The following is a 27,624-nucleotide window of genomic DNA, read 5'->3' as shown; positions in this document are numbered from 1 at the left end:
GATTCACTACATGATCTGTAAAACACAAGCATTTCTAGTGCCAAGTTATCAGACCTACTTCCCTATGATTTATAAGTAGGATCTAACTATGCTACGTTTGTGTGTAGCAATGGACTTTTTCTGCTATTAAATTTTCTCCCTACTTTTCCAAATATACTTTGTCCTTACTTTTCTGACTAGTTATTCCCTACTGCCTTCTTATTTGTAAAATTATATATGACTCTGTTTTAGCAGAAAAGGGAGCTCCTTTATTTTATACATCATCAACTTATAAATTATCGCATATGTTGTTTTCAGAATCTGCAACTGGTCATTACAATGTCAGATGCACAGACTGTGTGCCACAGAGATTAAATGCAGAGCCAGCAATTTTCTCTGCATGATGAAACCTCTTCTTTCCATAATACACATTTGTAATGAAATATGTTTTTTTTCCTCATTTACCAATCATCCTGCACACTGAGTCTATTTGTTTTAATAATCACTCTAATTTTACATTATGCAACATGCAGATGGTGAACTGAATTCCACCACTGATGAAAAGAGTGAGAATTTTTAATAGAAGAGATTAAAACAAACACACGGCAATCTGCTGTGCCATTTAGAACAGTCTGGGCCTGTCAGTGACCATTTAAATACCAAGCTTTTGAAATTAATTAAAAACCATCATATATGTACAGTCCTTTATTTAGATCATACATATATGTACAGTCCTTTATTTAGATGATAATTGTGGGAAAAGTAATTGTATTTCTGGGTGTCATCACCAGTTAGATAAATTATCATAATAGCACAGAAATTAGGTATTTTAAGAACTGTTGCAGTCAAGATGTTTTTTTTTCTGCCAGCAGCTTTTACCCATTCTGGTCAACGAGAAACATTCCGGTACTTCCCTCTGGCACATGGTGTTATTATTGCGTGAGCATCTCCCTGGAAAATGGAAGTCACGCATTATAGACTTGATGACAATGCTGTGTGCTACAGGGCAGCATATATTCAATTTAAATGAAGTGGCTGTGGATGGGTATTTTGATGGCTGTAATCCTCCCTGAACCATTGTCATGTTTTGTGCCCTGTGTTTACAGAATATTCTGTTTTTTCTCCTGGCACCATAATTTTAGGCCTGGAACCCACTGGGACTGGTTGTACTAACTCTGCGTATGCTTCTTGGTAGGTTGCAGGAAACCGGGATCTCCCCCCATCTCTTATTGACCTTCAGGAGACGCCCTCTAATTCTGCCCCAACTCTTTCTGCACAGCTAGCAGGAATCAGTAAGTCATCTTTTTTGCCTTTCATCTGCTTATTTAAACATTTTTTGCAGCATATTACAGAGTTTAGAAAATCTTGGATCAGTGTTGTCAAGATTGCAGCCATCATCATTGCATGTTGCTGCTTATGGGCACTGTGTCCCAGGGAAGCATCTAATTGTATATCTAATTGCTGCCTCCCTCACTATGATTAGGGACTTATTGGTATTAGAGCAGAATCAAGAAGGGATGAGCTTCACAGGTATGTATAAGAGGTCAATTGAATAATGAGGGAATGAATATACACTGGAAAATAGGAAGAAAAGAGGAGAAATGGAGAGCATACAGCAAGTGGAAAAGGAGACTAAGTTGCATACTAGGAGAGAGCAGAGTGAAAAATAGAAGGGCACAGGAATAGGTTAGGGTCAAAGGTGAAAGCAGAATATAAATTGGCGGGAGGACTGGGTACAAACAAATCTTGAGCATCAAAATAAGCCAAATGAAAAGTGGAGCTAGAAAGATCAAACTGACAGGCCAGTGTGAGGAAAAGTGGAAATACTTAAAAAAAGTTATGATATGGATTTGAGAGAGAAATTAAAAAAAAGGAAGGAGAGGGATAGCAAAAGAGACATTGTGAGAAGATGGTAGAAAAGAACATAAAGAAATGAAGCCGAACAAAGATAAATGTGAAGGCAAAAAAATGATCTTCTCTTTAAAGATGACCTACCCTTTTTTAATTATAGGGACATTCTAATATAGTGCTTTGACCTGTATCCTTCATGTAACACAATCCAAAATTAGTGTTATTGATAATAGATCTCTTGTCTGTTCTAAAAATAAGCAGGATTTACTAACATCAGACACTAGGTGGCAAAAAGACATCAAAAAGAGGAAGCAAACTATGAAACAGTGATACTTCTCTTACAGCCTTTACAGGCACAGCATATACAGCACTGTATCTGTCTTTTAGTTTATTTTAAGTCTTGGTTGCTGGTAGTTGCATTTGATGGAAAATACACGTTTTCAACACAACTTTGCCAAAATAGATGTAACTGCTCATGCGCTTTGTGTCAAATTGGGCACAATTGCCCCACATATAAGTGATCCTTATATTTCTGATGTGTTCGTCAGTGCGCTGCGCCTATTGACACAAGGTGCAAAAGGGAACCCTGGAGCTAAATGAGTGCTAAAGATTTTGTAGTACTATGGCAATGGCATGCTCCGCTGAGGCTCAGAGAGAGGGAGATTGAATGTCTTGTCAAATGCTGGCAGCTATTAATATTCGTGTCTATTTTTTTTTTTTTTTTTTTTTTTTTCACCAATACTTTATTTAACTGGTAACTTGCACAATTTATAACAGACTGGCAAAAATAATGTTTAAAGATATTTACAACCTTGCATTGGCTACCTATCTGTACACAAGGCATAGTGATCATAACACAGTTGTGCACAAAAAGGACAATATTAAGTAGACATCATTACTTGAACAGTACAGTGAAATGACGTCACAATACCAGTGAAAATTGAGCATTATACAAAACATACTAATTTACTGCAAACTACAATCTTTACAATATGCATTTCATGAAAAATCAGTAGTACTTTTAACTGGAATTTGATGCACATATTTCCTGGGTTACTATAAGTCTTTTAAGGGATGCAACCTCAGCAGATAGAGTTGCAATACCTTGCTTTAAATATAAGCTCTCTGACTCAGAGGCTTTGTAGACATTGTCTTTTATAGCCACAATCCCAGATGTTTTACAAACACTTGGAATTTTTTCAAGTTCCCTGTGATGCCACTGACCTGGTTTTAGTGGCCAGTCCTGAATATTAGTAACTTGAACTGATAAAGGGGACAAAGAAGAATGTACCATGCTCTCGCTGTTGTGTTTTTCCAGCTGTAAGTGCTGCTTTGAGGACATATCAATTGGCAGGGTCAGTTTTTGAGTGCTATTAAGCTCGCTTTCCAGTGATTCTACTTTTTTTTTTTTTTAAAGGTTAATTTTTATTGAGTTTTAACAACAGAAAATTAGAAGGAAGAAAAGCAAGTGAGAAAGGAAAGAAAAGAAAGGGAAAGTGGGGAGAAGGGGGTACGGCTGAAGAAGTGTCCATTAACAGTTGGTCGAGGTGGCTGGCGACTCGAGCCAAGGGTTCCAAATACTCTCAAACTTCTTTGGGCATCCACGTGCTAGGTACGTGAGCTTGTACAGTTCCAGCTGCGAATTAACCAGTCCAATCCATCTACTCAGAGACGGTGGCGATGGGCCCATCCAGTGCAGGGCAACGACCTTCTTCGCGTAAAAGAGGAGCAACCGCATCAGGCATCTGGTGTTAACTCTAGGTATCACGGAGTCAAGGAGACCCAGAAGACAAGTAGCAGGGTTAAGTATCTGGGGAAGTTCCAGTTCGGTAGCCAGGAAGTTCAAAACTGCCCTCCAAAATCTGAGTATCACTGGGCAATCCCACATTAAATGTATGAAGGTAGCTACAGGGGCACCACATCTCAGACAGCTGGGTGAGGCCACTTTTCCCATAGTAAACAGTTTCTGAGGGGTAAGGTACGTTTGATGTACTATCTTAAACTGTATGAGCTTGTCTCTTACACTTACTAATGGGATATATAAGTTATCTATGATTTCTTCCCAATCATCAGGGTCGACATGAACCCCACTACTCTCCCACTTATACTTCACCCTGGGTCGAGGATCATACCTATTGGAAATTAAGTGCCTATATGTATTGGATAGGAGCTTGATCTTGGCGGGTTGAGAAATCAAAGTTTCCACCCCTGTGTACTGCAGGTGCGGAGGAGGGGTTGGGAATTGCGCGGAGCAGAGGTGACTAATCTGGTTATAATGGAATTCGGACAGATCAGGCAGAGAGAGGGTCTGGCGAAAGTCAGGCAGTGTGCGAAGAGTTCCATCCGCATATACTTGTGATAGCCGCTTTAGACCAAATTTAGCCCACGTTCCCACCTCTGAGAACGTGGCTAAGTGTGGATAATTGCTATTACCCCATAAAGGTGAATCTGGGGAAAGACTGGTATCTGCTTTAGTGAGTTGCACAATTGCATCCCAGGCTCTCTTAGTGGCATCCATTACAGGTAACAAAGGGCCAAGATCCTTTCGAGTTCTATATAAAGCATTATGTAAGCTTTCCACAGAGGTAAGATAGAGTGCCTCTATTATGGATGCCGGGTTGTCAGCATCGAACACTTTCCAACCGGCCGCATGTGAGGCCTGGGAGGCAAGATAATAGAGCTCATAATTGGGAGAGGTCAGTCCCAGCTGATCGTGAGGAGCATTGAGAGTGGCTCTGGACAGGGTGGGTGTTTTATTCCCCCAAATAAACTCAGATTGTGCGCGGTCTAAATCAAGCAAGGCTTTCTTAGGTATGTGGCAGGGGGTATTACTCAGTACATAAAGAAATTTGGGAAGAAAAATCATTTTGCATATATTAATCCTGCCTATTAGCGTGAGAGGGAGTTTGGTCCAGTGTGCAAGTGTGTTTTTGAATTTACGGAGTAAGGAGTATAAATTATGCTGCAAAAACAATGTCGGATCTTTGTGTACCGTTATCCCCAGATACTTAAAATTATCCGCCACCTTTAGGTTACAGTTCGCGGCCACCCCAGTTGGAAGTTGGCCGTCAAGGGGAAATAGTATGGACTTATCCCAATTAATCTGAAGGCCGGAGAATGCACCAAATTGTTTGACAATCCCAAGTACAGAGGCGAGTGATTCATGTGGGTCTGCTAAGTATAGGAGCGTGTCATCCGCATATAATGAGATCTTCTCCTCAATTGTCTTGTAAAGGAATCCCCGTACCCCCCGAGATTGCCGAATTGCTATGGCCATAGGTTCAATTGCCAATGCAAATATGAGCGGAGAGAGAGGGCACCCTTGACGAGTACCTCTTGACAGGCGAAATGGTACGGAAGTAATGCCATTAACCCGGATGGATGCCTTTGGTTCACTGTACAGCAGCCGAAGCCACTTAGTGAAGGAAGGGCCAAAACCCATTCTAGTTACTACCTCCCATAAGTAAGGCCACTCCACCGAGTCAAATGCCTTAGCCGTGTCCAGTGAAACCACCAGCCTGGAACCCATATTTTCGTGTTTCAGTTGTAAATTAAGGAACAGTCTTCTAAGATTAAAGCTGGTTGATTTGGAAGGCATAAAGCCAGACTGATCAGGTTCCACCACTGCAGACACAACTTTGACAAGACGCTTAGCTAAAATTTTTGCGAGAATTTTAATTTCCATATTAAGTAATGAGATTGGCCTATAGGAGGAGCACAGTGTGAGGTCCTTCCCTGGTTTGGGGATGACCACAATCGTCGCATCTGAGAACGTTTTAGGGAGAGAGAAATTTTCAAAGGCATACATCAGGGTTTCATGCAATCTGGGGACTATCTCGCGTAAATGAATTCGGTACCATTCTATAACAAAGCCATCCGGGCCCGGGGATTTGCCGGAGGGGAAGGAAAGTATGGCTTCGGCAATCTCAAGAGGGGAAATCGAGGAGTCCATGTACTTTGCCTGCTGAGGGGAGATATTCGGGATGGGAATCCCGTTGAGATACTCATGAAGGTCAGCATTAGAGTAGTGCGCAGTAGAAGTGTACAGAGAGGAGTAAAATTTACTGAATTCCAGGGCTATCTCCGACGGGGAGGTCAGCATAACTCCCGTTGAGGAGAGTATCCTGGGGACAGCAGAAGTACCATTGGGAGGATTGGCTAGGAAAGCTAAAGGCTTACCGTTTTTATCACCATATGCAAACGTAGTGCTGGTGGCGTGTAAAAGTTGCTTTTTAGTCAGCTCTAACCTATGCAAGCTGAGGCGCCGAAGAGCAGCAGTGAATTCACCATGCGTCTGAGGCGTGGGATTGCCAATATATTCCGTTTCAGATTGGGAAGTAGCCATTTCAAGGTGGTGTAGGGTTTCTTTAGAAGTGTTCCTAGCTCTGGCCACTGCAGCCATTAGGGTACCTCGGGAGACTGCCTTAAAAGCCTCCCAGGTAGTGGAGGGATCCGCAGAACCATAATTCACACTCCAATATTGTGTGACAGAGGCAGCGGATTCCCCGACCACACTAGGGACCTTCAACCAGTATGGACTTAGCCTCCAGGTTCTATGTGAGGGGTCTGAGAGAAGGTCTAACGATAGAAGCAAAGGGGCATGATCTGAGATTCCCCGTGGCAGATATCCAACCTCTCGAACTTTAGGGAGGAGGTCCGAAGAAAGCAGTGCAAGATCTATTCGAGATAAAGACTGATAGGTAGTAGAATAACAGGAGAATTGTCTGCGCTCGGGGTACTTCCAGCGCCATACATCGACCAAATTGTATGCTCGGGCCCAATCAGCAAGTTTAGAAGTAGTTACTGTAGGAGCGGATAATCTGTCCAACAGAGGGTTACAACAATTGTTAAAGTCACCCATGATACACACTGGGGCGGGGGGCAGTTGCACCAATGTTTGATATAGGTCATGAAGTATTGTGTCTGCGAAGGGGGGAGGAACGTAAATGTTAGCTATAAGGATGGGAAACCCCGCTATAGCACACGCCAAAATTTGATATCTGCCCGATCTGTCCGAACGCACCTCCATAAGATCAAATGGGAAGCCTTTCCTAACCAGGACCGAGGTGCCCCTAGCATAAGTGGAATATGTAGTATGGTGACTATACGCAACCCACGGTTTCCGGAGAGCCAAGACCCTACCCCCAACTAAGTGGGTCTCCTGAAGTAAGAGAATGTGGGGGGAATAAGATTTAAGATAATTGAAAACTAATGCCCGCTTTACCTTATCGTTAAGACCCCGAACATTCCAAGATATTAACTTAACAGCAGCCATTTGGTGATGTGTAAATGGGATGGGTACTCACAGTAAAATGAATACATTTCATGTTTCCGGACACCCTGCGACTCAGCAGCCCCACCATTTACATACATTGTTATCCAGCCGGGGAGGGAGAGAGAAGAAGGAAAGAAAGACTGAAATGAGGTAGAAAAGACATAGTTAAAACAATAGTCAAAACAAAACCCCCACCCAACTGCCCCCCACCCTGCCCAACCCTCACAGTCTGGCGGGCTTAGGATCCCAAACATAAGATCAACTGGGGAGATTGGTAGCCCTCAACAAGCTCGCTCCAAATCTTGTTGTGGCCAAAGAGCTTCCGTGGTGATCGGCCAATGGTGCACAGGATAATGAAAAATAAACTTACAAAACTAAATGTAAACATGTAAACCCAGTGAAGGTATATCAAGCGACATATATGTAGCAAGAGTTGTAATTTGCAGAAAAGGTTCCAATGCAGGTGTTGGTTGCAGAGTAAGGTCACCGGCAGCACCTACAGGAGCCGAGGATATATGAAGAAGGCACTGTGTCTGCCACTAAAACAGTCGCAGTACTGTAGGTTGCCGGACCACCCGGTACTGCCGAAACATACAGAGGTAGCGACACCTGAGCCATGTGAGAGAAACACTTGCATCAAAAGTCACTGCTTGCAATGGGGATTACATCAAAAAGCTACAAATAGCAGCCGTTCCTCTCCTCTTAGCAGTGGAAGGATATTAAAACCATACACATAAGGTCAGGTAACATGCGAAGAAGAGGTCAGTAAAGAACAGCTATGGCCTGGGACTTCTGCCGGACCGTGCCTCAATCCAGCTCAATGCCTCTTCAGGAGTATTGAAAAAATGAGATTTATTTGCGTCAATGACCTTGAGTTTAGCCGGGTATAGCATGGCATAAACCAACTTCAGGTCCCGCAGCTGCCGTTTGACGCCGGTAAAGGTGCTGCGCTGTTTCTGCAGATAAGTAGAGTAGTCAGGATACAGTGATACATTGGCCCCGTCATGAACCAGCTGGCCTTTCGCCCTAGCTTCAGAGAGAGCTGCGTCTCTATCACGAAAGTGAAGCAATCTTATAAGAAAGGAGCGTGGGGGGGCACCCGGAGGTCTAGGTCGACCTGGGACACGATGAGCCCGTTCCACTGTAAAGTGTGCGGTGAAACGCGCATTAGGCAGAAGTTGTTTGAGCCATTTTTCAGCGAAATCAGTAGGCGAATTGCCTTCAGCACCCTCCGGGAGTCCCACCACCCGTACATTATTACGGCGCTGACGGTTTTCGTAGTCATCTAAGAGAGAAGCTTGATGCCTGATTTGCTGCTGTAATTCAGTGAGTTGTGCTGGAACTGGTGCACACATATCCTCCAGAGCACTAACCCTGGCTTCCACAGCCGTTGTTCGTTCTCGTACAGCCTGCAAATCCACCTTGATCAGAGATAGGTCAACTTTAACCTCCTCTATGTGGGTAGTAAGCGTGGTTTGACAGGTCGCTATTGCGGCAAGAATAGGTGCAAATGCCGTTTCCGAAGTATCTTCGGTGGGTACTGAAGAAGGGGATGAGGGTGCAGCGCCATCATGGCCAGACCGCCGCACAAACTGATCCATCTTCTGTGATGTTTCGCCAGGCTTTTTCGGTGCTCTGCTACTACGCATAATAAGCGTGTGAAGGAAGGCTCAGCACGAGGGGAAGTACAGTGTAGAAGCGGAGTATTATAGTAACAGGATCAATAATACCACGGAGCTCTCAGAGCATAGTCAGTTAGTGTAACATGGAGACAATAGAACAGTTCTGGTGCATCAGTGCCGTGCAAAAGTGGTACAGTCAAATTGTAGCGTTATATGTCCTCTACTGTGCAGCATATAGCGAGTGTCAGGTAGCATAGAAACAGCCCAGAGCTATAGTGCTCTTTATATCCAAGCCACACCACTCAAGTAGATGGGGTACCTCAGTACTGGGGCTGTGTTGATACTTTGAGCCCTGCAATGTGTAGAGCTGTCCCACCATGAAGACTCGCGCCCTTAGAAATGGCCGCGCACCATCGTGTAACCCATGCGTTCCAGCTTGGAACGCAGCAGCAGCGTGGTCCTCAGAGACACTGTCAGGTCCAGGAACAGGTGATGTAATGGCGCAGCCGGCCGGAGCAACTTGAGCCGAGGAGAGAATCCAGCTCCCTGCTTGAGCCGGAACAACAGAGACACCCGCTACCTGCGGCGTCCTGCCTGTGCCGCAGTGCTGAAGAGTAATGGCGTCACGCGGGACCAGGCCAAACAACCTGGTCTGCAGGGACACGCGGCACACAAGAATGCTCTGGGGTCCGTGGGCACTCACCCCTTACAGAGAACCGCTGGGAACCGTACAGCAGTGCGGAGGAAGCAGTGTCGCAGTGCCAGGCAGATCACAGCTACGGGCCTCAGGTATACTCCAGTCCCCGGCTTCCGGCCTTGAGGTAGGCCCCAAATAGCAGGACAGCTCTGCTGGTGCCAGAGAGCCGAGCTAAGTTCCTGTCTGCAGCTGGTAACTTCCCAAGCTGTCACAATGGCAGTAGGCAGTTGCAGGAGCTTTTAAATTATATAGATGGGGCCAGATGGTATATGAAAGCCACAGAGCTCTGGAGTAACACGTCTGCTCCGTTGTACAGCTAGCCACGCCCCCCCCGTGTCTATTTTTAGTAACCCCACCCAGCCAGTATTTTACTTGAGGCCAGTGTTATCAATAAGAAAGAAAGGTAAGGCAGATTAAAAGGCTGGTATTTTTTCCAGAAAATGTGGCAAATGGCAGCTGATATTAAAGTTTGTCATTCTAATGTCATCTTCTTCTCCTTTTGGGCCATGATCCAGTAAGCCCAAGTAGCATCTACAGGTATGGGGTCCGTTATCCAGAAAGCTCTGAATTATATAAATTATAGTCTCCTGTAGACTTGGATACCATATGTACTTTGGCTTAAACATTATATGACCAGGCACGCTTTCAAATCTTTTATTCGGAGCAGGGAATACATTTTAAAGGAAAACTATACCCCCAAAATGAATACTTAAGCAACAGATAGTTTATATCAAATTGAATGACATATTAAAGAATCTTACCAAACTGGAATATATATTTACATAAATATTGCCCTTTTACATCTCTTGCCTTGAACCACCATTTCGTGACTCTATCTGTGCTGCCTCAGAGATCACCTGACCAGAAATACTACAACACTAACTGTAACAGGAAGAAGTGAGGAAGCAAAAGGCAGAACTCTGTCTGTTAATTGGCTCATGTGACCTTACATGTGGTTTGTATGTGTACACAGTCAATCTTACGATCTCAGGGGGCGGCCCTTATTTTTTAAAATGGCAATTTTCTATTTATGATTACCCAATGGCACATACTACTAAAAAAAGTATATAATTATGATAATGGTTCATTTACATGAAGCAGGGTTTTACACATGAGCTGTTTTACTCAGTATCTTTTAATAGAGACCTACATTGTTTGGGGGGTATAGTTTTCCTTTAAGGATGAGAATGTGCAGGGTGCTGTATCTTTAAATGCAACTGATCTATATGGAGTACTACTTTGCTTAATCTCAGGACCCCTCAGTGTAAATGGTGCTTGTGGGAATAACATTTTTACTCTTTCATATGCCAGAATCACAAAATATGGCTAACCCTATCACACTGGAAACATTTAAACACAATAAGGTATGTTAGTTCTGTTCCAGCACAGGACATCTGAAATCACCAAGCATATTTAAACAGACCAGTTTATTGGCATACTGCAGCTCATTTATTAATACTGTGCCCCGGTCAAGTAACCCATAGCAACTAAGCAGAGATGTGCTTTTATTATTTAAACTGCTATATCCTGATTAAAATCCAATTGCTAATCAGTTGCTATGGGTTACTTTATATTACAATAGTAGTACTATATGGCCTCGTGTGTGGAAGGCCAAATTGTGCCAATTAAGTCCGTTAGTAATTGATTTCTAATGAGTATATTTACAATCTTGGGTGCAAGTCTCTTATTGGTTTCTATGGAATAGTGCACTGGGTCAAATTTGCACAGTATTCGTAAATGAGTGGCCATAGCTGTTAAATGGCCCTATTGTAAAGGTTTCTCTCTTTTTTTTTTTTTTTAGACAAACCATTATGTTTGAGGCTGATGGTTCAAAATCAAGTGAATTGTATGTAAACTCAGTGTAAAGGTAGCCAGCTTATCTGTTTATGGAGACTTTGGGACTGGGGATCCCTTTGAATCTATAGTACCCCCTGACATCAGAGAGGATAGTATGGCTACCTCCTCACAGATAATTGCAGTAATGCCAATAAATTAAGTATAGAAAAAGCAAATATAACCGATACTTGCACTGAAGCTACTCTATAGTCTAACATTACATTTTTCTGTAAGAAGACTTGACTTAAAGGGGCACATTTACTAAGCTCGAGTGAAGGATTCGAAGTAAAAAAACTTTGAATTTCTAAGTATTTTTTTGGGTACTTCGACCATCGAATAGGCTACTTCAACTACGACTTCGAATTGAACGAAAAATCGCTCGACCATTCGATAGTCGAAGTACTGTCTCTTTAAAAAAACTTTGACTACCTACTTTGGCACTTTTAAACCTACCGAGCACCAATGTTAGCCTATGTGGACCTTCCCCATAAGCTTTCTAAGCTTTTTTTGATCGAAGGAAAATCCTTTGATCGATGGATTGAAATCCTTCGAATCGTTCGATTCGAAGGATTTAATCATTTGATCGAACGATTTTTCCTTTGATCGTTTGATCGAAGTATTAGCGGTAAATCCTTTGACTTCGATATTTAAAGGATTTTACTTAGATGGTCGAATATCGAGGGTTAATTAACCCTCAGTATTCGACCCTTAGTAAATGTGCCCCAAAGTGTGTGTGTGTGCTTTTACACTCCCTGGGTCTTTAGCACCATTAAGAAGTGTGAGAGTATGGTGAGTTATCAGTTACTGCACAGAGATGTGATGCATAGCTTTTATTAGGTACTTGGGAACCAGTTTATCCAAGGAATATTCTCTTTAAAGTTTATTGCTGGGTGACAGTTGCCGCTTTAAAAGTGCCAGCAATTTGGCTAATATACTCTGATATTATAAGATTTATTGAAAGTAGCACATCTTGACCAACTTGAAAGGCTTACGTAGACTCTTGTTCTTACATATTCATCCCAATGAGAGAAATGGTGATAGGTGTGCTTGTAGGCAGCATTCAGTACATGGGCCATTATAAAGCCACCCACTCAATAAAAACTGGTTTGGCTCACAGAGAATAGAATATGAGTTCTGTTTTCCCTTAGTGATTTGCCTGTCTTTTTTTTTCTATTCCAATCTGGCTGGTAGCCCAGTATGAATTGCAAATGAATTTATAAGTGACAAGCTCGCTGGTAACATTCCCAGGCTGGAAGTACTCTACCTATGAGAAAATAGCTTATAACGGCTTTCACATTTTTTTTCTTTTTTAAAATCTTCCGACACAATTTATATTTATGAGTCTTGTCTTTGAAAATGCCAGTTTTTGGTGGTTATTCGGCTTGGAACTGGTGACATTTAAGAGACCTGACTGATTTATTACAGTTTCATACTTGCTCTTTTGTGGCCCTTTTCAGATGTAATGTCATTATTTAAACAGGTTCACAGCAGCAGGTTTACAGCAAATAGCACAATACTCTTTATTTCACATTGTTAAGAACTCCGCTTCTCTTTTCATAGTATGTGAATACATATCAGCAACCAGGTCCAGAATAATAATCAAAATAGGCCCTGGCATTTCAAGTACACAGAGGCACAGACCAATTAAATAGTTTTTATCTATGGCATCAGCCCAATTCTATATACAGTTGAGCCTTCATTTTACGTTTTCAGTGGACCAAAAAAAATGGTGTAAAATCCAGGAAAATGTAAAATCAGGGAAATGTTTTATGCATAATATATAGGTGGACCACAAAACAACAATGTAAAATGAGAGAGATCTTAAAATTGGGGGATGTAAAATTGAGGTTCCACTGTATCTGCCAAACTGGACCTGTCATTGCCCTTCGGGCTATATCTCTGCTTGCAAACATTATATAAATACTAGACATTAAGCCCGTTAAATTAAGGGACGCTAGAACAGAGACGGTCCGTGGGGCACATGCGCAGTAGCGCAATCCCACGGACACAGGGACTGGACGCAGAGACACCTCAACTTTATTATATAGGATAGGATATGGAATGAAGTGTGTCCGCCACGCTAGAGTGATTATTAGACATCTACATTTTCATTATTTGGAACATCAACACCCTCTGGTACATTTTCATAGCAGAAAAGTCCCAAAAATGTCAATTGATGAGGTTGTTAATAAATTGTACCGGGTCTGTTTTAATGAGTATAGGTGCTTATATAATGAAATCAATCCTGTTACAAGGGCTAACTAATAAACCTACATATTGTTTCATTGGTAATGATAACATCATCCTTTCATTGGTGCAGTGGTTGAGCTATTTATTTTATGCAGCGCTCCATTGGGCATTTAACACAAATCATACATGCTATTAAAGGGGATGTTCACCCTTAACTTGATTGATTTAGAGAGTGGTAACATAGTAAGTTAGGTTGAAAAAAGACACATGTCCATCAAGTTCAACCTTTTAGCTCTTTTTTTTTTACTGCTAGTTCTGGTAAGTCAATAAGTCAATTCTAAGTCAATTTGCAATTCATTTACATTTTTTATTTGTGTATCTTTTTTTATTTGGTGGCTCTCCAGTTTGCAGTTTCAGCAACCTGGTTGCGAGGGTGAATTTCCCATATCAGCCATGCATTGATTTTAATAAGAGAATGGAACATGAATAGGAGATGGTTAGAAAGAAAGATGAGTTATAGAATATAGCAATAGAAATATATTTATAGCCTTACAATTTTTTAGATGGGGTCAATGATCCCCATTTGAAAGCTGGAACCAGCCAGAAGAAGGCATATAATTCAAAAACGATAAAAGGCAAAATGAAGAGTTGCTTAGAATTGGCCATTCTATAATATAAAAAGTTAACTTAAAGGTGAACCTCTATTTTAATCAGTGCCCTTATTTGTATTGGTATAGTTTTATAGTTAATATGGAGATAGGGAGGGACATGGCTAGATATATGGCTCTATCCCAATACTATCTGTAGAAGCTATGCTACTGCGAAAGCTGATGCTGGAAAATCCGCCTTGTTCTGTAATTCACCTACCTATAAGCAATTAGGATTTCAGTGTTCTCCCCAGAAAAAAAAAAACAGTGGCGGGTGGAGGAATATAAATAATATTTATTATGTGTTTCATCCATATCTCCTGCCATATTAAAATGCTTTTTGCAATAGCCAATAGGACTTCGCAGTTCTACAAATAAAGCACATAGTTCTTACAGCTACTGAAAGGAAAATACTGACACTGTGTGCATAGTAGGGGCTGGGGGAGCTGAACATTGGGGAAAAATGCTGGGATTTTACTGGGTTAGTAGAGTTATTAATGTTGGTTACCAAGCTAGAAAGCTCTCACCATGTTGTGTATAATTCTGGGACTGCACCATGAGTTATACACAACAGCAGCACAGATAATATAAGGTATATTAGAGTTATTATAATGACAATTTGACCTCAGATAGAGCCCACATCATTGCCCAATGCAGCCTGTGAGTATCTGATTCTTAGTCATAAGCCATATTTACCTGGGTAAAAATCAGCACCACGAATGAGAAATGGATTATTACAAGCACAAATTAAATGATAAAAGTAAATCTTTAGATTTCCCATTCTGGTATATAAAGGAACCCAGGGAGTCGTCTGATAAAGCCATTTTTGGGGAAGTTCTTATGTGTATAAGTGTTTTGTTAGAGATCTCGATCCGGTTTTCGAGTTTTTATCTTTTGAGGAGACACAGTTGTTGTTGTAGTACGTACAGTACCAAGTCTGTAGATATCCAGTTATATCTTTTTTTCATACCCTGCACATATTTATGATATAAAGCTGACAAAGGATTGGGGAAAAAATTATAATATTTTAGTGATCTGTAAGTACAGTTACGGGATCTGTTATGTGGAAACCCAGAAAGATTGAATTACGGAAAGGCCATCTCCCATAGACTCTATTATAATTAAATAATCCAAATTATTTATTTTTTCTCTGTAATAATAAAACAGTGCCTTATACTTGATCCCAACTAAGATATAATCAATCCATATTTGAAGCAAAATCAGCTTATTGGGTTTATTTAATGTTTACATGATATTCTAGTAGACTTAAAGAAGATTCAAATTACGGAAAGATACGTTATCCCGGAAAACCCCAGGTTCCGAGCATTCTGGATAACACCTGTACTACTTTTCCAGCCCTGCTTGTGAGCTCCCAGTCCTACTGGCTTACTGAATTACACATGCATATAGAATTCTTTAGTCAGGAATGTGGTCTGTCATTTGCTTTTGCCATCAGTGCTGAAGGCAATACTGTTTCTACCCTCCTGCTGACTTTGTAAGGTGTAATTTTATTTGAGCCTTGAATTCAACAGGAAGGTGGAACAGAGCCAACAACAGTAACCAGGATATTGTGAAAAGCAGCAATATATATAGTAATGTGAAAGGTTCAGAAGGTAGAGGCTAGCGGTATTAATATGTGTGTGTGTGTTTTTTCTTGCATTTATAGAAAGTAATCTTAGATCCAATGTTTTCACTTCTGCTGCAATCATCTAGTGTTTCAGCGAAATTAAAAACCTGATGTCTGGAGACAGTAGAATTTAGTAGAAATTTTAGAAAATACCTACACAGAAATCATAAGCTCCAGCAGTCAGACTTGTATGCAGTTATTTTGTCAGCAGATTTCACCATGAAAAAAAACCCCATAAACTGAAAAAGTTGGGGCAAAAAAAAAAAGTTGCATAGTTTGGAAAAAGTCGCTGCAAAAAAACAAAAAAAAAACGTTGCGTTTTTTCTGTGATGGGAGTCAGACTTGCCCATCACTGCTCATTTAAAACGTTTCAAAACACCAGGAACAGCAAAAAGCCTGGAATCAGCCTGGTTTGGCAAGGGTACACAGAGAGTAGGCTCTGCTGTTCTCGGCCTGGGTATTTTTTGCAGACAGAGAGAAGCAGATAGTTACATAGTTAGTTAGTTACATAGTTAAATTGGGTTGAAAAAAGACAAAGTCCATCAAGTTCAACCCCTCCAAATGAAAACCCAGCATCCATACATACACCCCTCCCTACTTTTAATCAAATTCTATCTACCCATACCTATACTAACTATAGAGCTTAGTATCACAATAGCCTTTGATATTATGTCTGTCCAAAAAATCATCCAAGTCATTCTTAAAGGCATTATCAGCCATCACAACATCACCCAGCAGTGCATTCCACAACCTCACTGTCCTGACTGTGAAGAACCCCCTACGTTGCTTCAAATGAAAGTTCTTTTCTTCTAGTCTAAAGGGGGGGCCTCTGGTACGGTGATCCACTTTATGGGTAAAAAGGTCCCCTGCCATTTGTCTATAATGTCCTCTAATGTACTTGTAAAGTGTAATCATGTCCCCTCGCAAGCGCCTTTTTTCCAGAGAAAACAACCCCAACCTTGACAGTCTACCCTCATAATTTAAGTCTTCCGTCCCTCTAACCAATTTAGTTGCACTTAGTCTCTGCACCCTCTCCAGCTCATTTATATCCCTCTTAAGGACTGGAGTCCAAAACTGCACTGCATACTCCAGATGAGGCCTTACCAGGGACCTATAACGAGGCATAATTATGTTTTCATCCCTTGAGTTAATGCCCTTTTTTATGCAAGACAGAACTTTATTTGCTTTAGTAGCCACAGAATGACACTCCCAGAATTAGACAACGTGTTATCTACAAAGACCCCTAGATCCTTCTCAGTTAAGGAAACTCCCAACACACTGCCATTTAGTGTATAACTTGCATTTATATTATTTTGCCAAAGTGCATAACCTTGCATTTATCAACATTGAACCTCATTTTCCAGTTTGCTGCCCAGTTTTCCAGTTTAGACAAATCACTCTGCAAAGTGGCAGCATCCTGCATGGAACCTATAGTTCTGCACAATTTAGTATCATCTGCAAAAATAGAAACACTCACTGCCCTAGGTTTATCCATCTGAACTGTTTCCGCTTATGTGCAGTAACATGGAACAGAGCGGGGGTCTGCCTGGAAACGTCTCCTTTTATGTTTTTGGTCCGACCTCTACAACGTATGACTGCACGCTAATGAATCGTATTAAAATCAATTCAGATGAGGCACAGAGCAGATCTGTTTTTCTCAGCCTTCAAAAAATACCCAGTCTGAGAGCAGCAGAACCTGTGTGCCCCTTGCACTTCAGCTAATGCCACACCAGAATGATTCTGGCTAGACTAGCATAGCTTACTGGCTGTAGTGGCTGGAACATCCAAATAAGGACCCAGAAGAATCTTCCTTAGTGAATTGCCTGCCTGGCTGCTTCTGATGTAAACCTGCTGGTAGTGGTACTGTGATGTCCGGGAGTTGGTATGAGTGAGACTCTCCATCACGGAACAGAACTTGGATTTAAATTTTTAGCAGTGTATTTTTCTGTAATTTATTAATACTGGCTTCATTTTTCCAGCTATGAAAATTCCCGGCTAAAGGGGTGCCACCCCTTACCTGTTTTGCATCTGAGCACCTAGTCATTGTATACAGGCTTAATCTAGGGAGACAGGTTGCTATTGATTGATAACTTTTTTCCCCCCTTATTTCAGTGCGTGCCCTCAGTTGCTATAGAAACAGCAACTGAGCAACTGTACAGGGGACAAAAAACAATAGTAACCATAAACGCAATATGAATATCAGACGCTCTGACATTTTAGTACTGATCTCAAAGGTGAACAACAACAATCTTTCAGTATATGATTCTGGTGCTCCAAAGCAGTGTTAAAATGAGAGAGAATAGGAATAGTCCTTTCCAAAATGATGCATTGAGGTACCAGTAACTCTGTTATATATAAGATATTTACCAACAAATATGCAAAGTGTTGAGAATTTCATAGTGGTGGTTTTTGTGTTAATTGTATTATTATTTTTAAAAGTGCTGGCCTCATCCTACACCACCAGAATGAACACAGGGCTGTCGATTAGGGATGCACCGAACCCACTATTTTGGATTCAGCCTCACCCCCGAATCCTTCATGAAAGAATTGGCCGAATACCAATCCAAATCCTAATTTGCATATGCAAATTAGGGGTGAGAAAGGAAAAACAGACATCCTTGTTTTGTTACAAAAAGTCACGTGATTTCCCTCCCCACCCCTAATTTGCATATGCATATGGTTTGGCCGGGAAGAAGGATTCGACCGGATCCGAATCCTGCTGAAAAAAGCAGAATACCGAACCGAATCCTGGATTCGGTGCATCCCTACAGTGTTGATACAGTACAATAGAACTATTGTCCAACTGGATTTCAGCCTGAAAGTGGCCTTCCAAGAGCCATTTTTATGTTCCCATTCTGCTCAAAGGCTCCACTGAATGTATTATTATTATTATTATTATTATTATTATTTATATAATGGCAACATATTCAGCACCACTTTAGAGATTATACATATACCTAAATGTAAAAAGTTGCACTGTAGTAAAGTGTCCCCTTTCTGCAAGAGAGATCTGGAACATTTTCAAGGTGGGCTGGCTGTGCTTCCACCGTTTCTTGTGAGCATATATAAAATATATTTTCATAGAAGCAGTTTATCAGTCAGTTCACTATAGAATCAGAAGTGACAGCAGTGTCCATTAAACCAGCAGCCCCGAAGGCAGTGTTAGCAGTGAAATGATTGTGTCATAACCATTGTACTAATAAATAAAATCTATTCATAAATCAGATTGCCTTTGTTTACAGTGATGGATGCGCTTAATGTGTCCTGTCTCACGGATGTCAGAGCTCAGACGTGTCTTGTAAGCCAATGGCAGTGCTTCCATCTATTGTAAACAATATCTACAATTATTCATTCATTTTAGAACGCTGATCGTAATTAAGACATACAAGTATGGGACCAGCTGTACAGAATGCTCGGGATATATTTCTGCATAAGGGGCCTTTCTGTAATTTGGATTTCCATATCTTCGTCTACTAAAAATGATTTAAATATGAAATGAAACCAATAGGATTGTTTGCCTCCAATAATTATATCCTAGTTGGGATAAAGTACAAGCTACTGTTTTATAAATACAGAGAAAAAGGAAAGCATTTTTTAAAAATGTGAACTATTTTATTAAAATTGAGTCAGTGGGAGAGAGCCTTCCCATAATTTGGAGCTTTCTGGATAACGGGTTTCAAAAGGATATACATAGAGTGCACCACCTTCTTAATTGCACAAACTGCCAGTATTCTGGGTTATTCTGCATGGAAGTTCCTTTTATATCTTCAGTCCTCTGCCTCAGGCCTCTTGTGACAACTAGCAACAAGCACTGTGGAGAAAGAAGGGACATTGTTTTTATCTAGCAATAAAAATGTCTGCCTTTCTTAAAGGGACTATAACTAACTGCAACTAATAAACCTAAATTTAACATATGTGCACCTTTACTTCAACCACTGAAACTTGAAAAAAATGGCTACCTCACTTAAAGGGACTTTATTTATTTATTTATTTATTTTTTACTTTATCTACCATAAATAGCCATTTTAATTTTAAAAACTGTTCTTTTCTTTTTGAAAGGAATGGGGTTTGCCTTGGCAGTAGTACATTATGTTTTGAGCTTCTGTACCCGTTCGAGGTTAGCAGTAAAGATGTGTCTCTGAAGATGCCCCAGTAGCTCCCCATATTCTTTTCTGCTGATTCACTGCACATGCTCTGTGCTGCTGTCACTTACTGAGCTTAGGGACTGAAATTTACAGTACACATAGAATATAAATGTCACAATATAAAGCTGATTAGTAATACAGATAATTACTAGATGGCAGCACAGAAACCAGTGCAACTAGCATCAGAATTTAATAATCAGCCCTGTAGCATCAGCTCATTTTCTGCTTGATAATTTGCAACGACCCCTAAGCTTAGCTTCCCAACAGCTGCTCAGAGCCCACTGAGCATGTGAGTGTATCAGACACTTTCCAAGATGGTGATTCCCTGTGACAAGTTTGAAGTCTTTGATCATTGCTGCTACTGACAAGCTGAAACTTTTTAGGCTGGTACAATAAGTTCAGTATATAAAATATGCCATTTTTAACCTTATTCATTTTTAGGGGTCAGTTCTCCTTTAAGTAGACCAAAAATATGGCATTAAATGTTCCCTCAAAGATTTGCACTAATAATGCCGTTATGTACTAATGCCAATGCTTGTAAGATAATTGTGTATGCTTTTCTGGGCAACTATCACCTGACAATGACAGGTCTATTTATTGTTATTTTTGGATGCTTTGGTGCTACATTTATTTGGCTATTTTAAATGGCAGCACTGAAATCACTAAAAATAATTGATTTGTCATTACCCAAAGGACTTTATAAAGGCAATCTGCTCCAAACTGCTATAAGAGGGAGTGATACAACTGCTGAAATTCCTGGCTGGAGCTCTTTGCAGAAATTGCATCTATCAAAGGATTTTACTTAGACGTTTGCCTGCAGAATGCAGAAGCATTCTTATTTATTTTAAGTTCCATATTGTGTTAAAAATCTTAAAAATGATTAAAGCAACTGCAAAGAGCATGAAAGGAAGCAATTTATCATCATCGTTTCAAATCAATCTGATAATGGAAATTCTAGCATGCAACTCTATTTCTCAGAAATTTTTACCCGCATTCGTACAGGGGGGAAAAAAAAAATAAGCTTTTAGTTAATCTGCTCCTATATGTTAACTTTTCACTTCATCATAAAGCAAATTAAATTAATAGCCAAGATCTGGCTGTTTTAAATGTCATTCCTTACAAACCTCATTATCTTCATCACTTTGCAAGCCTTCAACTATGTTCCCCACTAAAGATGTCAGATCTACAGGTCTATAATAGTTAAGCTGTCACCATATTCTCTTTTCACGTGAACAAATTGCAAATTGTGCCTCTAGCACCAAACTGCATAGAGACCGTACAACAAGCAGTACCTGTAAGAACATAATTAATGGGGAATACGGAGTAAAGGATCTGCAGATTGTCCTTGCTTACACGTGCGTGCTTGCTGTATATTCCTGCCAAGAAAAGGGACACGGAGAGTACAGTTCTCTCACTCAAGTATTGAAAAATCATTTGTTTTGCTTGATTAAATGACAGAATGTAGACAAGGAAGCCTTTGCATTACCTTGCTTTTGTATTTATACATGCCCAAGGCGATATGAGCAGTGAGGCAGCTCAATATGTTCTCTTCTGAAACATCTTTAAAGAGCTGTCAACTCTGTATCTCTTTTGCTGTGGATAGAGATGCACAAGGAATACTGGTTTCCAGAGATATCCGCAATGCATCTCCCTTATAGATTCATTACTAACTCTGTTTGTTATGTTTTGGGTAGCCGAGGAAGAGTAGAGTATAACAGTGCTTTATTAGCAGGCCCATGCAGGCATTACACAAAAGTAACTTTCACTTTTAAGTGGTCAGGAAGTATGCACAGTATAAGTATGAGCACAGTGACATCTACAGGCCATTTGTATAAACACCACACTGTTTACACTGCATGAATGCATTGACATGTTGCTCCCATACACTGTCATAGTTATTTTTCTCTGTTTTGTTACTGGCATTCTGCATCTGGTATTTTATAGTTGTAGATACTATTAAACCAAGTATAAATGCATGAGACACCACAGCTAATTTCATGCATTTCGCTGTTAATTAAAATGATCCCTGACACCTCCTGGTGAAACTGGTTCAGAAGAGAATCAGAAGAGCCAGTGCTCTTACACCAGATTGCCATTGAACACAATGGGATGGGACAGGAGACCGTTTTTGAAGGATTGGATCCTTGTTTTTAGATGCTGAAAACCATAACCAAACCAAAGTTTTTGGGTTGAAAAAATCCCCCCCCCCCCAAATAGATATATTTATAGATAAGGCTTATTTCCCCTTGGCTTTTTTCAAATCTTCAGCTTGAATTTTACATGCAAAGTGCCCCATAGCAGAAAGGTGACGGCAGCTTGAATTCATCTGTGCACTGAACCTGGAAATTTTTTAAAATAAATGTTTCTATTCCTTTAGACAGCTTTGGGGGTAATGATGCAAGCATATATTTAAGCTGCAGACACTGAAAAGCTTAGGTTCTTTAGGTTATTGGTTCAAAGCTGACTTCCAGTTCAGCACACAGGAATTTAAGCTGCCCGTCTCCATTTCATCTTTCTCCTATGGGGTACTTTGAAAGTCAAATTCAGGCTGAAGGTTTAAAATAAATCCAAGGGGAAGCAAGCCATAGTTTTGGGCGCAATTAAACATTAAAACAATTGCTGTTACTGTTCCTTGAAGGGCTAAAAGAAATATGGGCATAGAGACCATATTATTATTATAAGTGGGAAGATGGAGTTTCGATATGTAGTAACATAGTAAGTTAGGTTGGAAAAAGACACACGTCCATCAAGTTCAACCTTTTAACTTTTTTTAACCTGCTTAACTGCCAGTTGATCCAGAGGTAGGCAAAAAAAAAACCCATCTGAAGCCTCTTCAATTTGCCTCAGAGGGGGAAAAAAAAAAACCTATCTGACTCCAAAATGGCAGTTGGACCAGTCCCTGGATCAACTTGTACTATGAGCTATCTCCCATAACCCTGTATTCCCTCACTTGCTAAAAAGCCATCCAACCCCTTCTTAAAGCTATCTAATGTATCAGCCTGTACAACTGATTCAGGGAGAGAATTCCACATCTTCACAGCTCTCACTGTAAAATCCCTTCCGAATATTTAGACGGAACTCTTTTCTTCTAATCGGAATGGGTGACCTCTTGTCAACTGGTAAATAAAGCATTACAGATATCATTATATGATTCCCTTATAAATGTATACATAGTTATCATATCCCCCCTTAAAGGAGAATTCAACCTGTAATAAAAAAAAACCCTCCCCCTACCCTGGGTAGACCCCCCTCCCTTCTCCCCCCAGCCTGCCTGCCCCCCCCCAGACAAATGCCCCTAATTTTTTACTCACCCCTCCGTGCAGATTCTAGCCTCTGAGTTCTCGTCAGCCATCCTCTTCTTCTCTGGTAATCTTTGTGTCTTGATAGCATTTTCGGCACATGCGCAGTTGGAGTAAATTTCCGGTCCTGAACAACTGCACATGCACCGAAAGTCACGAGAATTTCCAAAAAAGACAAAAGAAAGAAGATGGCTGTTGGGAACTCCGAGGCCAGAATCTGCACGGAGGGGTGAGTAAAAAATTAGGCACATTTGCCTGGGAGGGGGGGGTGGGCAGGTAAACTGGGGGAAGTGGTCTACCTAGGGAAGGGAGGAGGTTTTTTTTATTAGAGGTTGAATTCTCCTTTAAATGCCTCTTCTCCAGCGTGAACATCCCCACTTTTGGTCAGTCTTTCTTCATAGCTAAGATTTTCAATACCTTTTACCAGCTTAGTTGCCCTTCTCTGTACCCTCTCTAATACAATAATGTCCTGTTTGAGTGATGGAGACCAAAACTGTACGGCATATTCTAGATGGGACCTTACCAGTGCTCTATACAGTGGAAGTATGACTGCTTCCTGCCGTGAATCAATGCCCATTTTAATACAACTCAAGACCTTATAGTGCTGGGGTGCTAATGTGAACAACAGAGGCACCATGTTTGCCCACAAAGCCCAGTACTTAAAGACTGGTATTGCATGGCATTCTCACTCGTGCCACTTGTGACAAGGGATGCACCGAATCCACTTTTGAGGTTTGGCCAAATCCTGAATCCCTCATTAAAGATTCAGCCAAATACCAAATCCTGATTCGCGATATGCAAAACAGCGCCAGGAAGGGTTAAAGGGAACCACATGCAGTGGCTTAACTATAGAGGAAGCAGGCCCTGCAGTTGCATGGTGGACCCAGGGAAAGGGGGGTCCGGTCAGCCAACAAGAACCCCCTTCCCCAGCCGCTCTCTTACCTGCAGCGTGGAATCAAAGCATGTCGGTGAGGGCCGGATACTGAGTGGAGTTATATCGGGGAGGGGGCAGAGTCGGGGTGGGAAGTGGGTGGGAGGGTGGGGATCAGAGTGCGCTACGCCACTGACCACATGTGCAGTTAAAAAAATGTCACTTCCTCGTTTGTGTGACAAAATGTCACGCGATTTTAAGGATTTGGATCGACCAGGCACTTGAATTCAACCAAATCCCAATCATGCTGAAAAAGGCTGAATCCTGAACCGAATCCTGAATTCAGTGCATCCCTACTTGTCTCGTAAGTATTTTGTGCCCAGTTTAATATCCCAAAGGCTGTGGAATATGATATCTTGGTGAAAGACGATTCTGAGGTTAAGGCTGTGTTTTTCTGATGTAACACAAGGAGCAGTGTTGTAGATTAGCTAGAGATTTATGGTTGAATGCTTATGTAGCAACTAGGGCATTTTCAGACCTTTAGCAAGGTGAAATTGCTGTCTGTTATAGCATTAAACAAATGTTAGTCTTTAATAATCTTAAAAGCCTCTGCCTCATCTCATGGCAGGTGTTCCTTCCCTCAAAAAGGTGGGATCAAAACTGTCTCCCATTGCAGTCTATGTGAATAGTATGAAAAATCCAGTATTAGTGGCTGCTGGGTGATGATGTATTTTAACCAGAAACAATACAGCAATACGCTCTGTACAATATAATGCACCATTACCTTTGGTATTTCAGTGTGTAATTTACTTAATACATTTATTTCCATTTTCATTTCAAAATGCTTGAGTTTGTACTTTCGAATGCTCGACTTCAACGCGAACTCTGATTAGATACATTGCCTTACAATTTAGGATTCATTTATTCTAAATTGTTATTCACATTCCCCAGCCTCCTTTTCTTCCCTGTCATAACGTTATTCCGTGCTCATGGAAATAGTGACATGCCATTATAATTCATATCAGTCACTCACCCTTCTGGCTTATTTGCATTGCCTTTTGTTAGACTGATAAACAACTGGGATTTCCACCTATTCTGTGTAAATGAAATTCTTCCATATATCATGAAATCCTTGACATAAGTATTGCAGGGTTTTATACCTTTATGGATCTTGTCAGCATCCGAGTACTGCAAGGGCCTCAACATAACGGCACACTGGGTAATCTCCCAGGTATCTGACCAGTGGTCTGTGGAACAGAGGGTTGGATATTGGGCAAACTGGTCATCCCTATTGCTATCCGTCCACACTGGAGGAGAACCTGTGGTTCTCTTCAGTTCCTGAGCCAGCAGATTCTTTTTTTTTTATTTTTTAAATTGTTAGTAAGTAAAATAAATTTAATAAAATAATAATAAAATAGATTTATTTTACGTTGATGCTACAAAAAGCCAAAAATCTGCAATTTCAGACACGTCGAGGTCCTGTATAAGTCAATTGGAGAGGCACTTATCCCAAATTGAAGTTATTGTGGTCTGTGCTGGGTTTAGCTTGAAAATCCGACATGTTTCCTGGATATTTTTTTGTTTTTGTTTTTAATGATTAAATCAAGATAATATAAAAAATAAGGCAAAATTGCCTATGGAAGTTTGGCCATACGTATTTTATTGGGACCATGAGATAAATTCAGATTTTAGTAAATATCCCCTAAATGTTCACTTTGGACACAGTTTGCCAAATTTGCCCCCCTACCCAGACAACATACATGCTCATGATCAGGCAATATGATAAAATTGGGGGATGCCAATATCTTTGTTTTTCCCCATGATTTTTCATTTTTTGGAAAAAAAAAAAAAAAACATAATTACCTAATTGTAAGAAAACTCATATTGAATGTTGATAAACCAGACCACAGTCTGGCATAGTAGCACTGTGAAACCTTTCTCCTTGCTCAGCGCAATGTTTTCCTAAAAGGTGCGCTGGACCAATGAGAAGTTTGCCACAGACAAATTTTTCCATTCAATCCTATGGGAAGAGTATGGGTGAAAGTTAGAGTTCACCATTTCATAAAAACACTTCTAAAAGTCCCATAGGAATGAATGGAAAGTGTATGTTTTTTTTTTTTTTTTACAGTGAGCCCTAATCTCACATATTGATAAATCTGCCACTTATTGATGGGTTTCACTGGGGAGGGGGCAGACATGTTGAAGCAGACATTCCTTGCCCTTTCAACTGGAGATTTTTCTTTGAAAATGATATATTTTCACTACCTACTTCCTGATCTGCAGCAGTGTGTATGTGATTGCTAGATAAAATAAATGCACAGAGCAGGGTTCTACTATTATTCATAACATTGCACTGAATATATTGCTTTTATGCTGGAACAAAAATCAACATTTTATATGCAGCTGTACGATTTTCATGATTTTCCAATTGTTTCAACGGAACCTGTTACCACAATAACTAATTCGCCTGTATTCAAATCTTCTCTTAATGAACCCTTATATACATAGAGTCACTTGAAAAAATGGATTATTTGCCTGTTAATACAAATCAGTGTAAATATGTGAATATGTATATGGATGCAAAATTAATGCTGATGCACTCTTCAAATGTATTTTATATTCAGCCTTTTTTGCATCAACATCTCAGCGCTCAGCGGGAACCTTTATCCCTGTTACGATAGAAAATGATTGATTGATGCAGCAAAGACTATGGAAGGAGTTCCCAGCATGCATCATGTTTTCATTTTATTATACTATAGATAGATAATCCTTAAGTTGTGTGTCTGCTGCCATTTTGTTGTGAATTGCTTATATAATTGACAATATACTGTACTACTCTAAAAATACTGACAAAAGCACAACCTGACTCATGTTCAACTCTGTCCAATAGGCTGGGTTTTCTTCCAATAAGGATTCATTTTATCTTAGTTTGAAGTACAATGTACTGTTTTATTATTACAGAGAAAAAAAAAGTAAAGTTTAAAATTTTGTATTATTTGGGTAAAATGGAGTCTATTGGGTATGGTCTTTCCATATCTATAGAAATAAGTCAAATCAACTGAACTTGCTGTGTTTTTTCCTTGAAGACGTTTCACCAGTCATCCAACTGGTCTTCTCAATTCAGAATAACTTGTACATAGGATGTATCTTCGGTATATATCCTACGTAGAAGTTATTCTAAATTGAGAAAGCCAGTTGGATGACTGGTGAAACGTCTTCAAGAAAAAAACACAGCATGTCTAGTTGACTTATTTCTATTGATACATTTTCACAATCCTCCACATATGCCGCTTCTGTATTTTTCTTGGCCTGCCAGACTTGGGTTTTACAGCAACTGTGCCTGTGGCCTTCCATTTCCTGATTCCTTACAGTTGAAACTGACAGTTTAAACCTCTGAGATAGCTTTTTGTAGCCTTCCCCTAACCTAAACCATGATACTGAAAAATCTTTGTTTTCAGTTCTTTTAAGAGTTGCTTTAAAGGAGAAGGAAAGCCCCAGGGCGCAAAACCCCTCCCCCCCTCCCGTGTATTGCCCCCCCTCCCTCCTCCCCCCTGGCCTACCCCTCCCGCTGGGCAAATGCCCCAA

The 27,624-nt window shown here is 40.6% G+C and overlaps 2 protein-coding genes across 2 annotated transcripts in view; one reads left to right on the top strand and one right to left on the bottom strand.

Annotated features, from left to right (window-relative positions):
• Positions 1–27,624, top strand: part of tom1.L (target of myb1 membrane trafficking protein L homeolog) — a 71,627-nt gene that overhangs the window by 30,000 nt on the left and 14,003 nt on the right. Inside the window, exon 10 of the mRNA XM_018258860.2 lies at positions 1,175–1,271. Within this exon, the coding sequence (XP_018114349.1) occupies positions 1,175–1,271 (97 nt within the window). The remainder of the gene's footprint in view (positions 1–1,174; positions 1,272–27,624) is intronic.
• Positions 2,547–3,232, bottom strand: nfil3.L (nuclear factor, interleukin 3 regulated L homeolog; the record flags this gene model as incomplete). Its single annotated transcript, NM_001094210.1, is given in 1 exon segment — positions 2,547–3,232. A coding segment is annotated over 1 exon segment (381 nt), but the record flags the coding sequence as incomplete, so codon positions are not given.

This window comes from Xenopus laevis, chromosome 4L (assembly GCF_017654675.1).
Source record: "Xenopus laevis strain J_2021 chromosome 4L, Xenopus_laevis_v10.1, whole genome shotgun sequence".
Classification (NCBI taxonomy): domain Eukaryota; kingdom Metazoa; phylum Chordata; class Amphibia; order Anura; family Pipidae; genus Xenopus; species Xenopus laevis.
The sequence above is the reverse complement of the archived record's forward strand: the minus strand, read 5'-3'. Positions and strand labels throughout refer to the sequence as shown.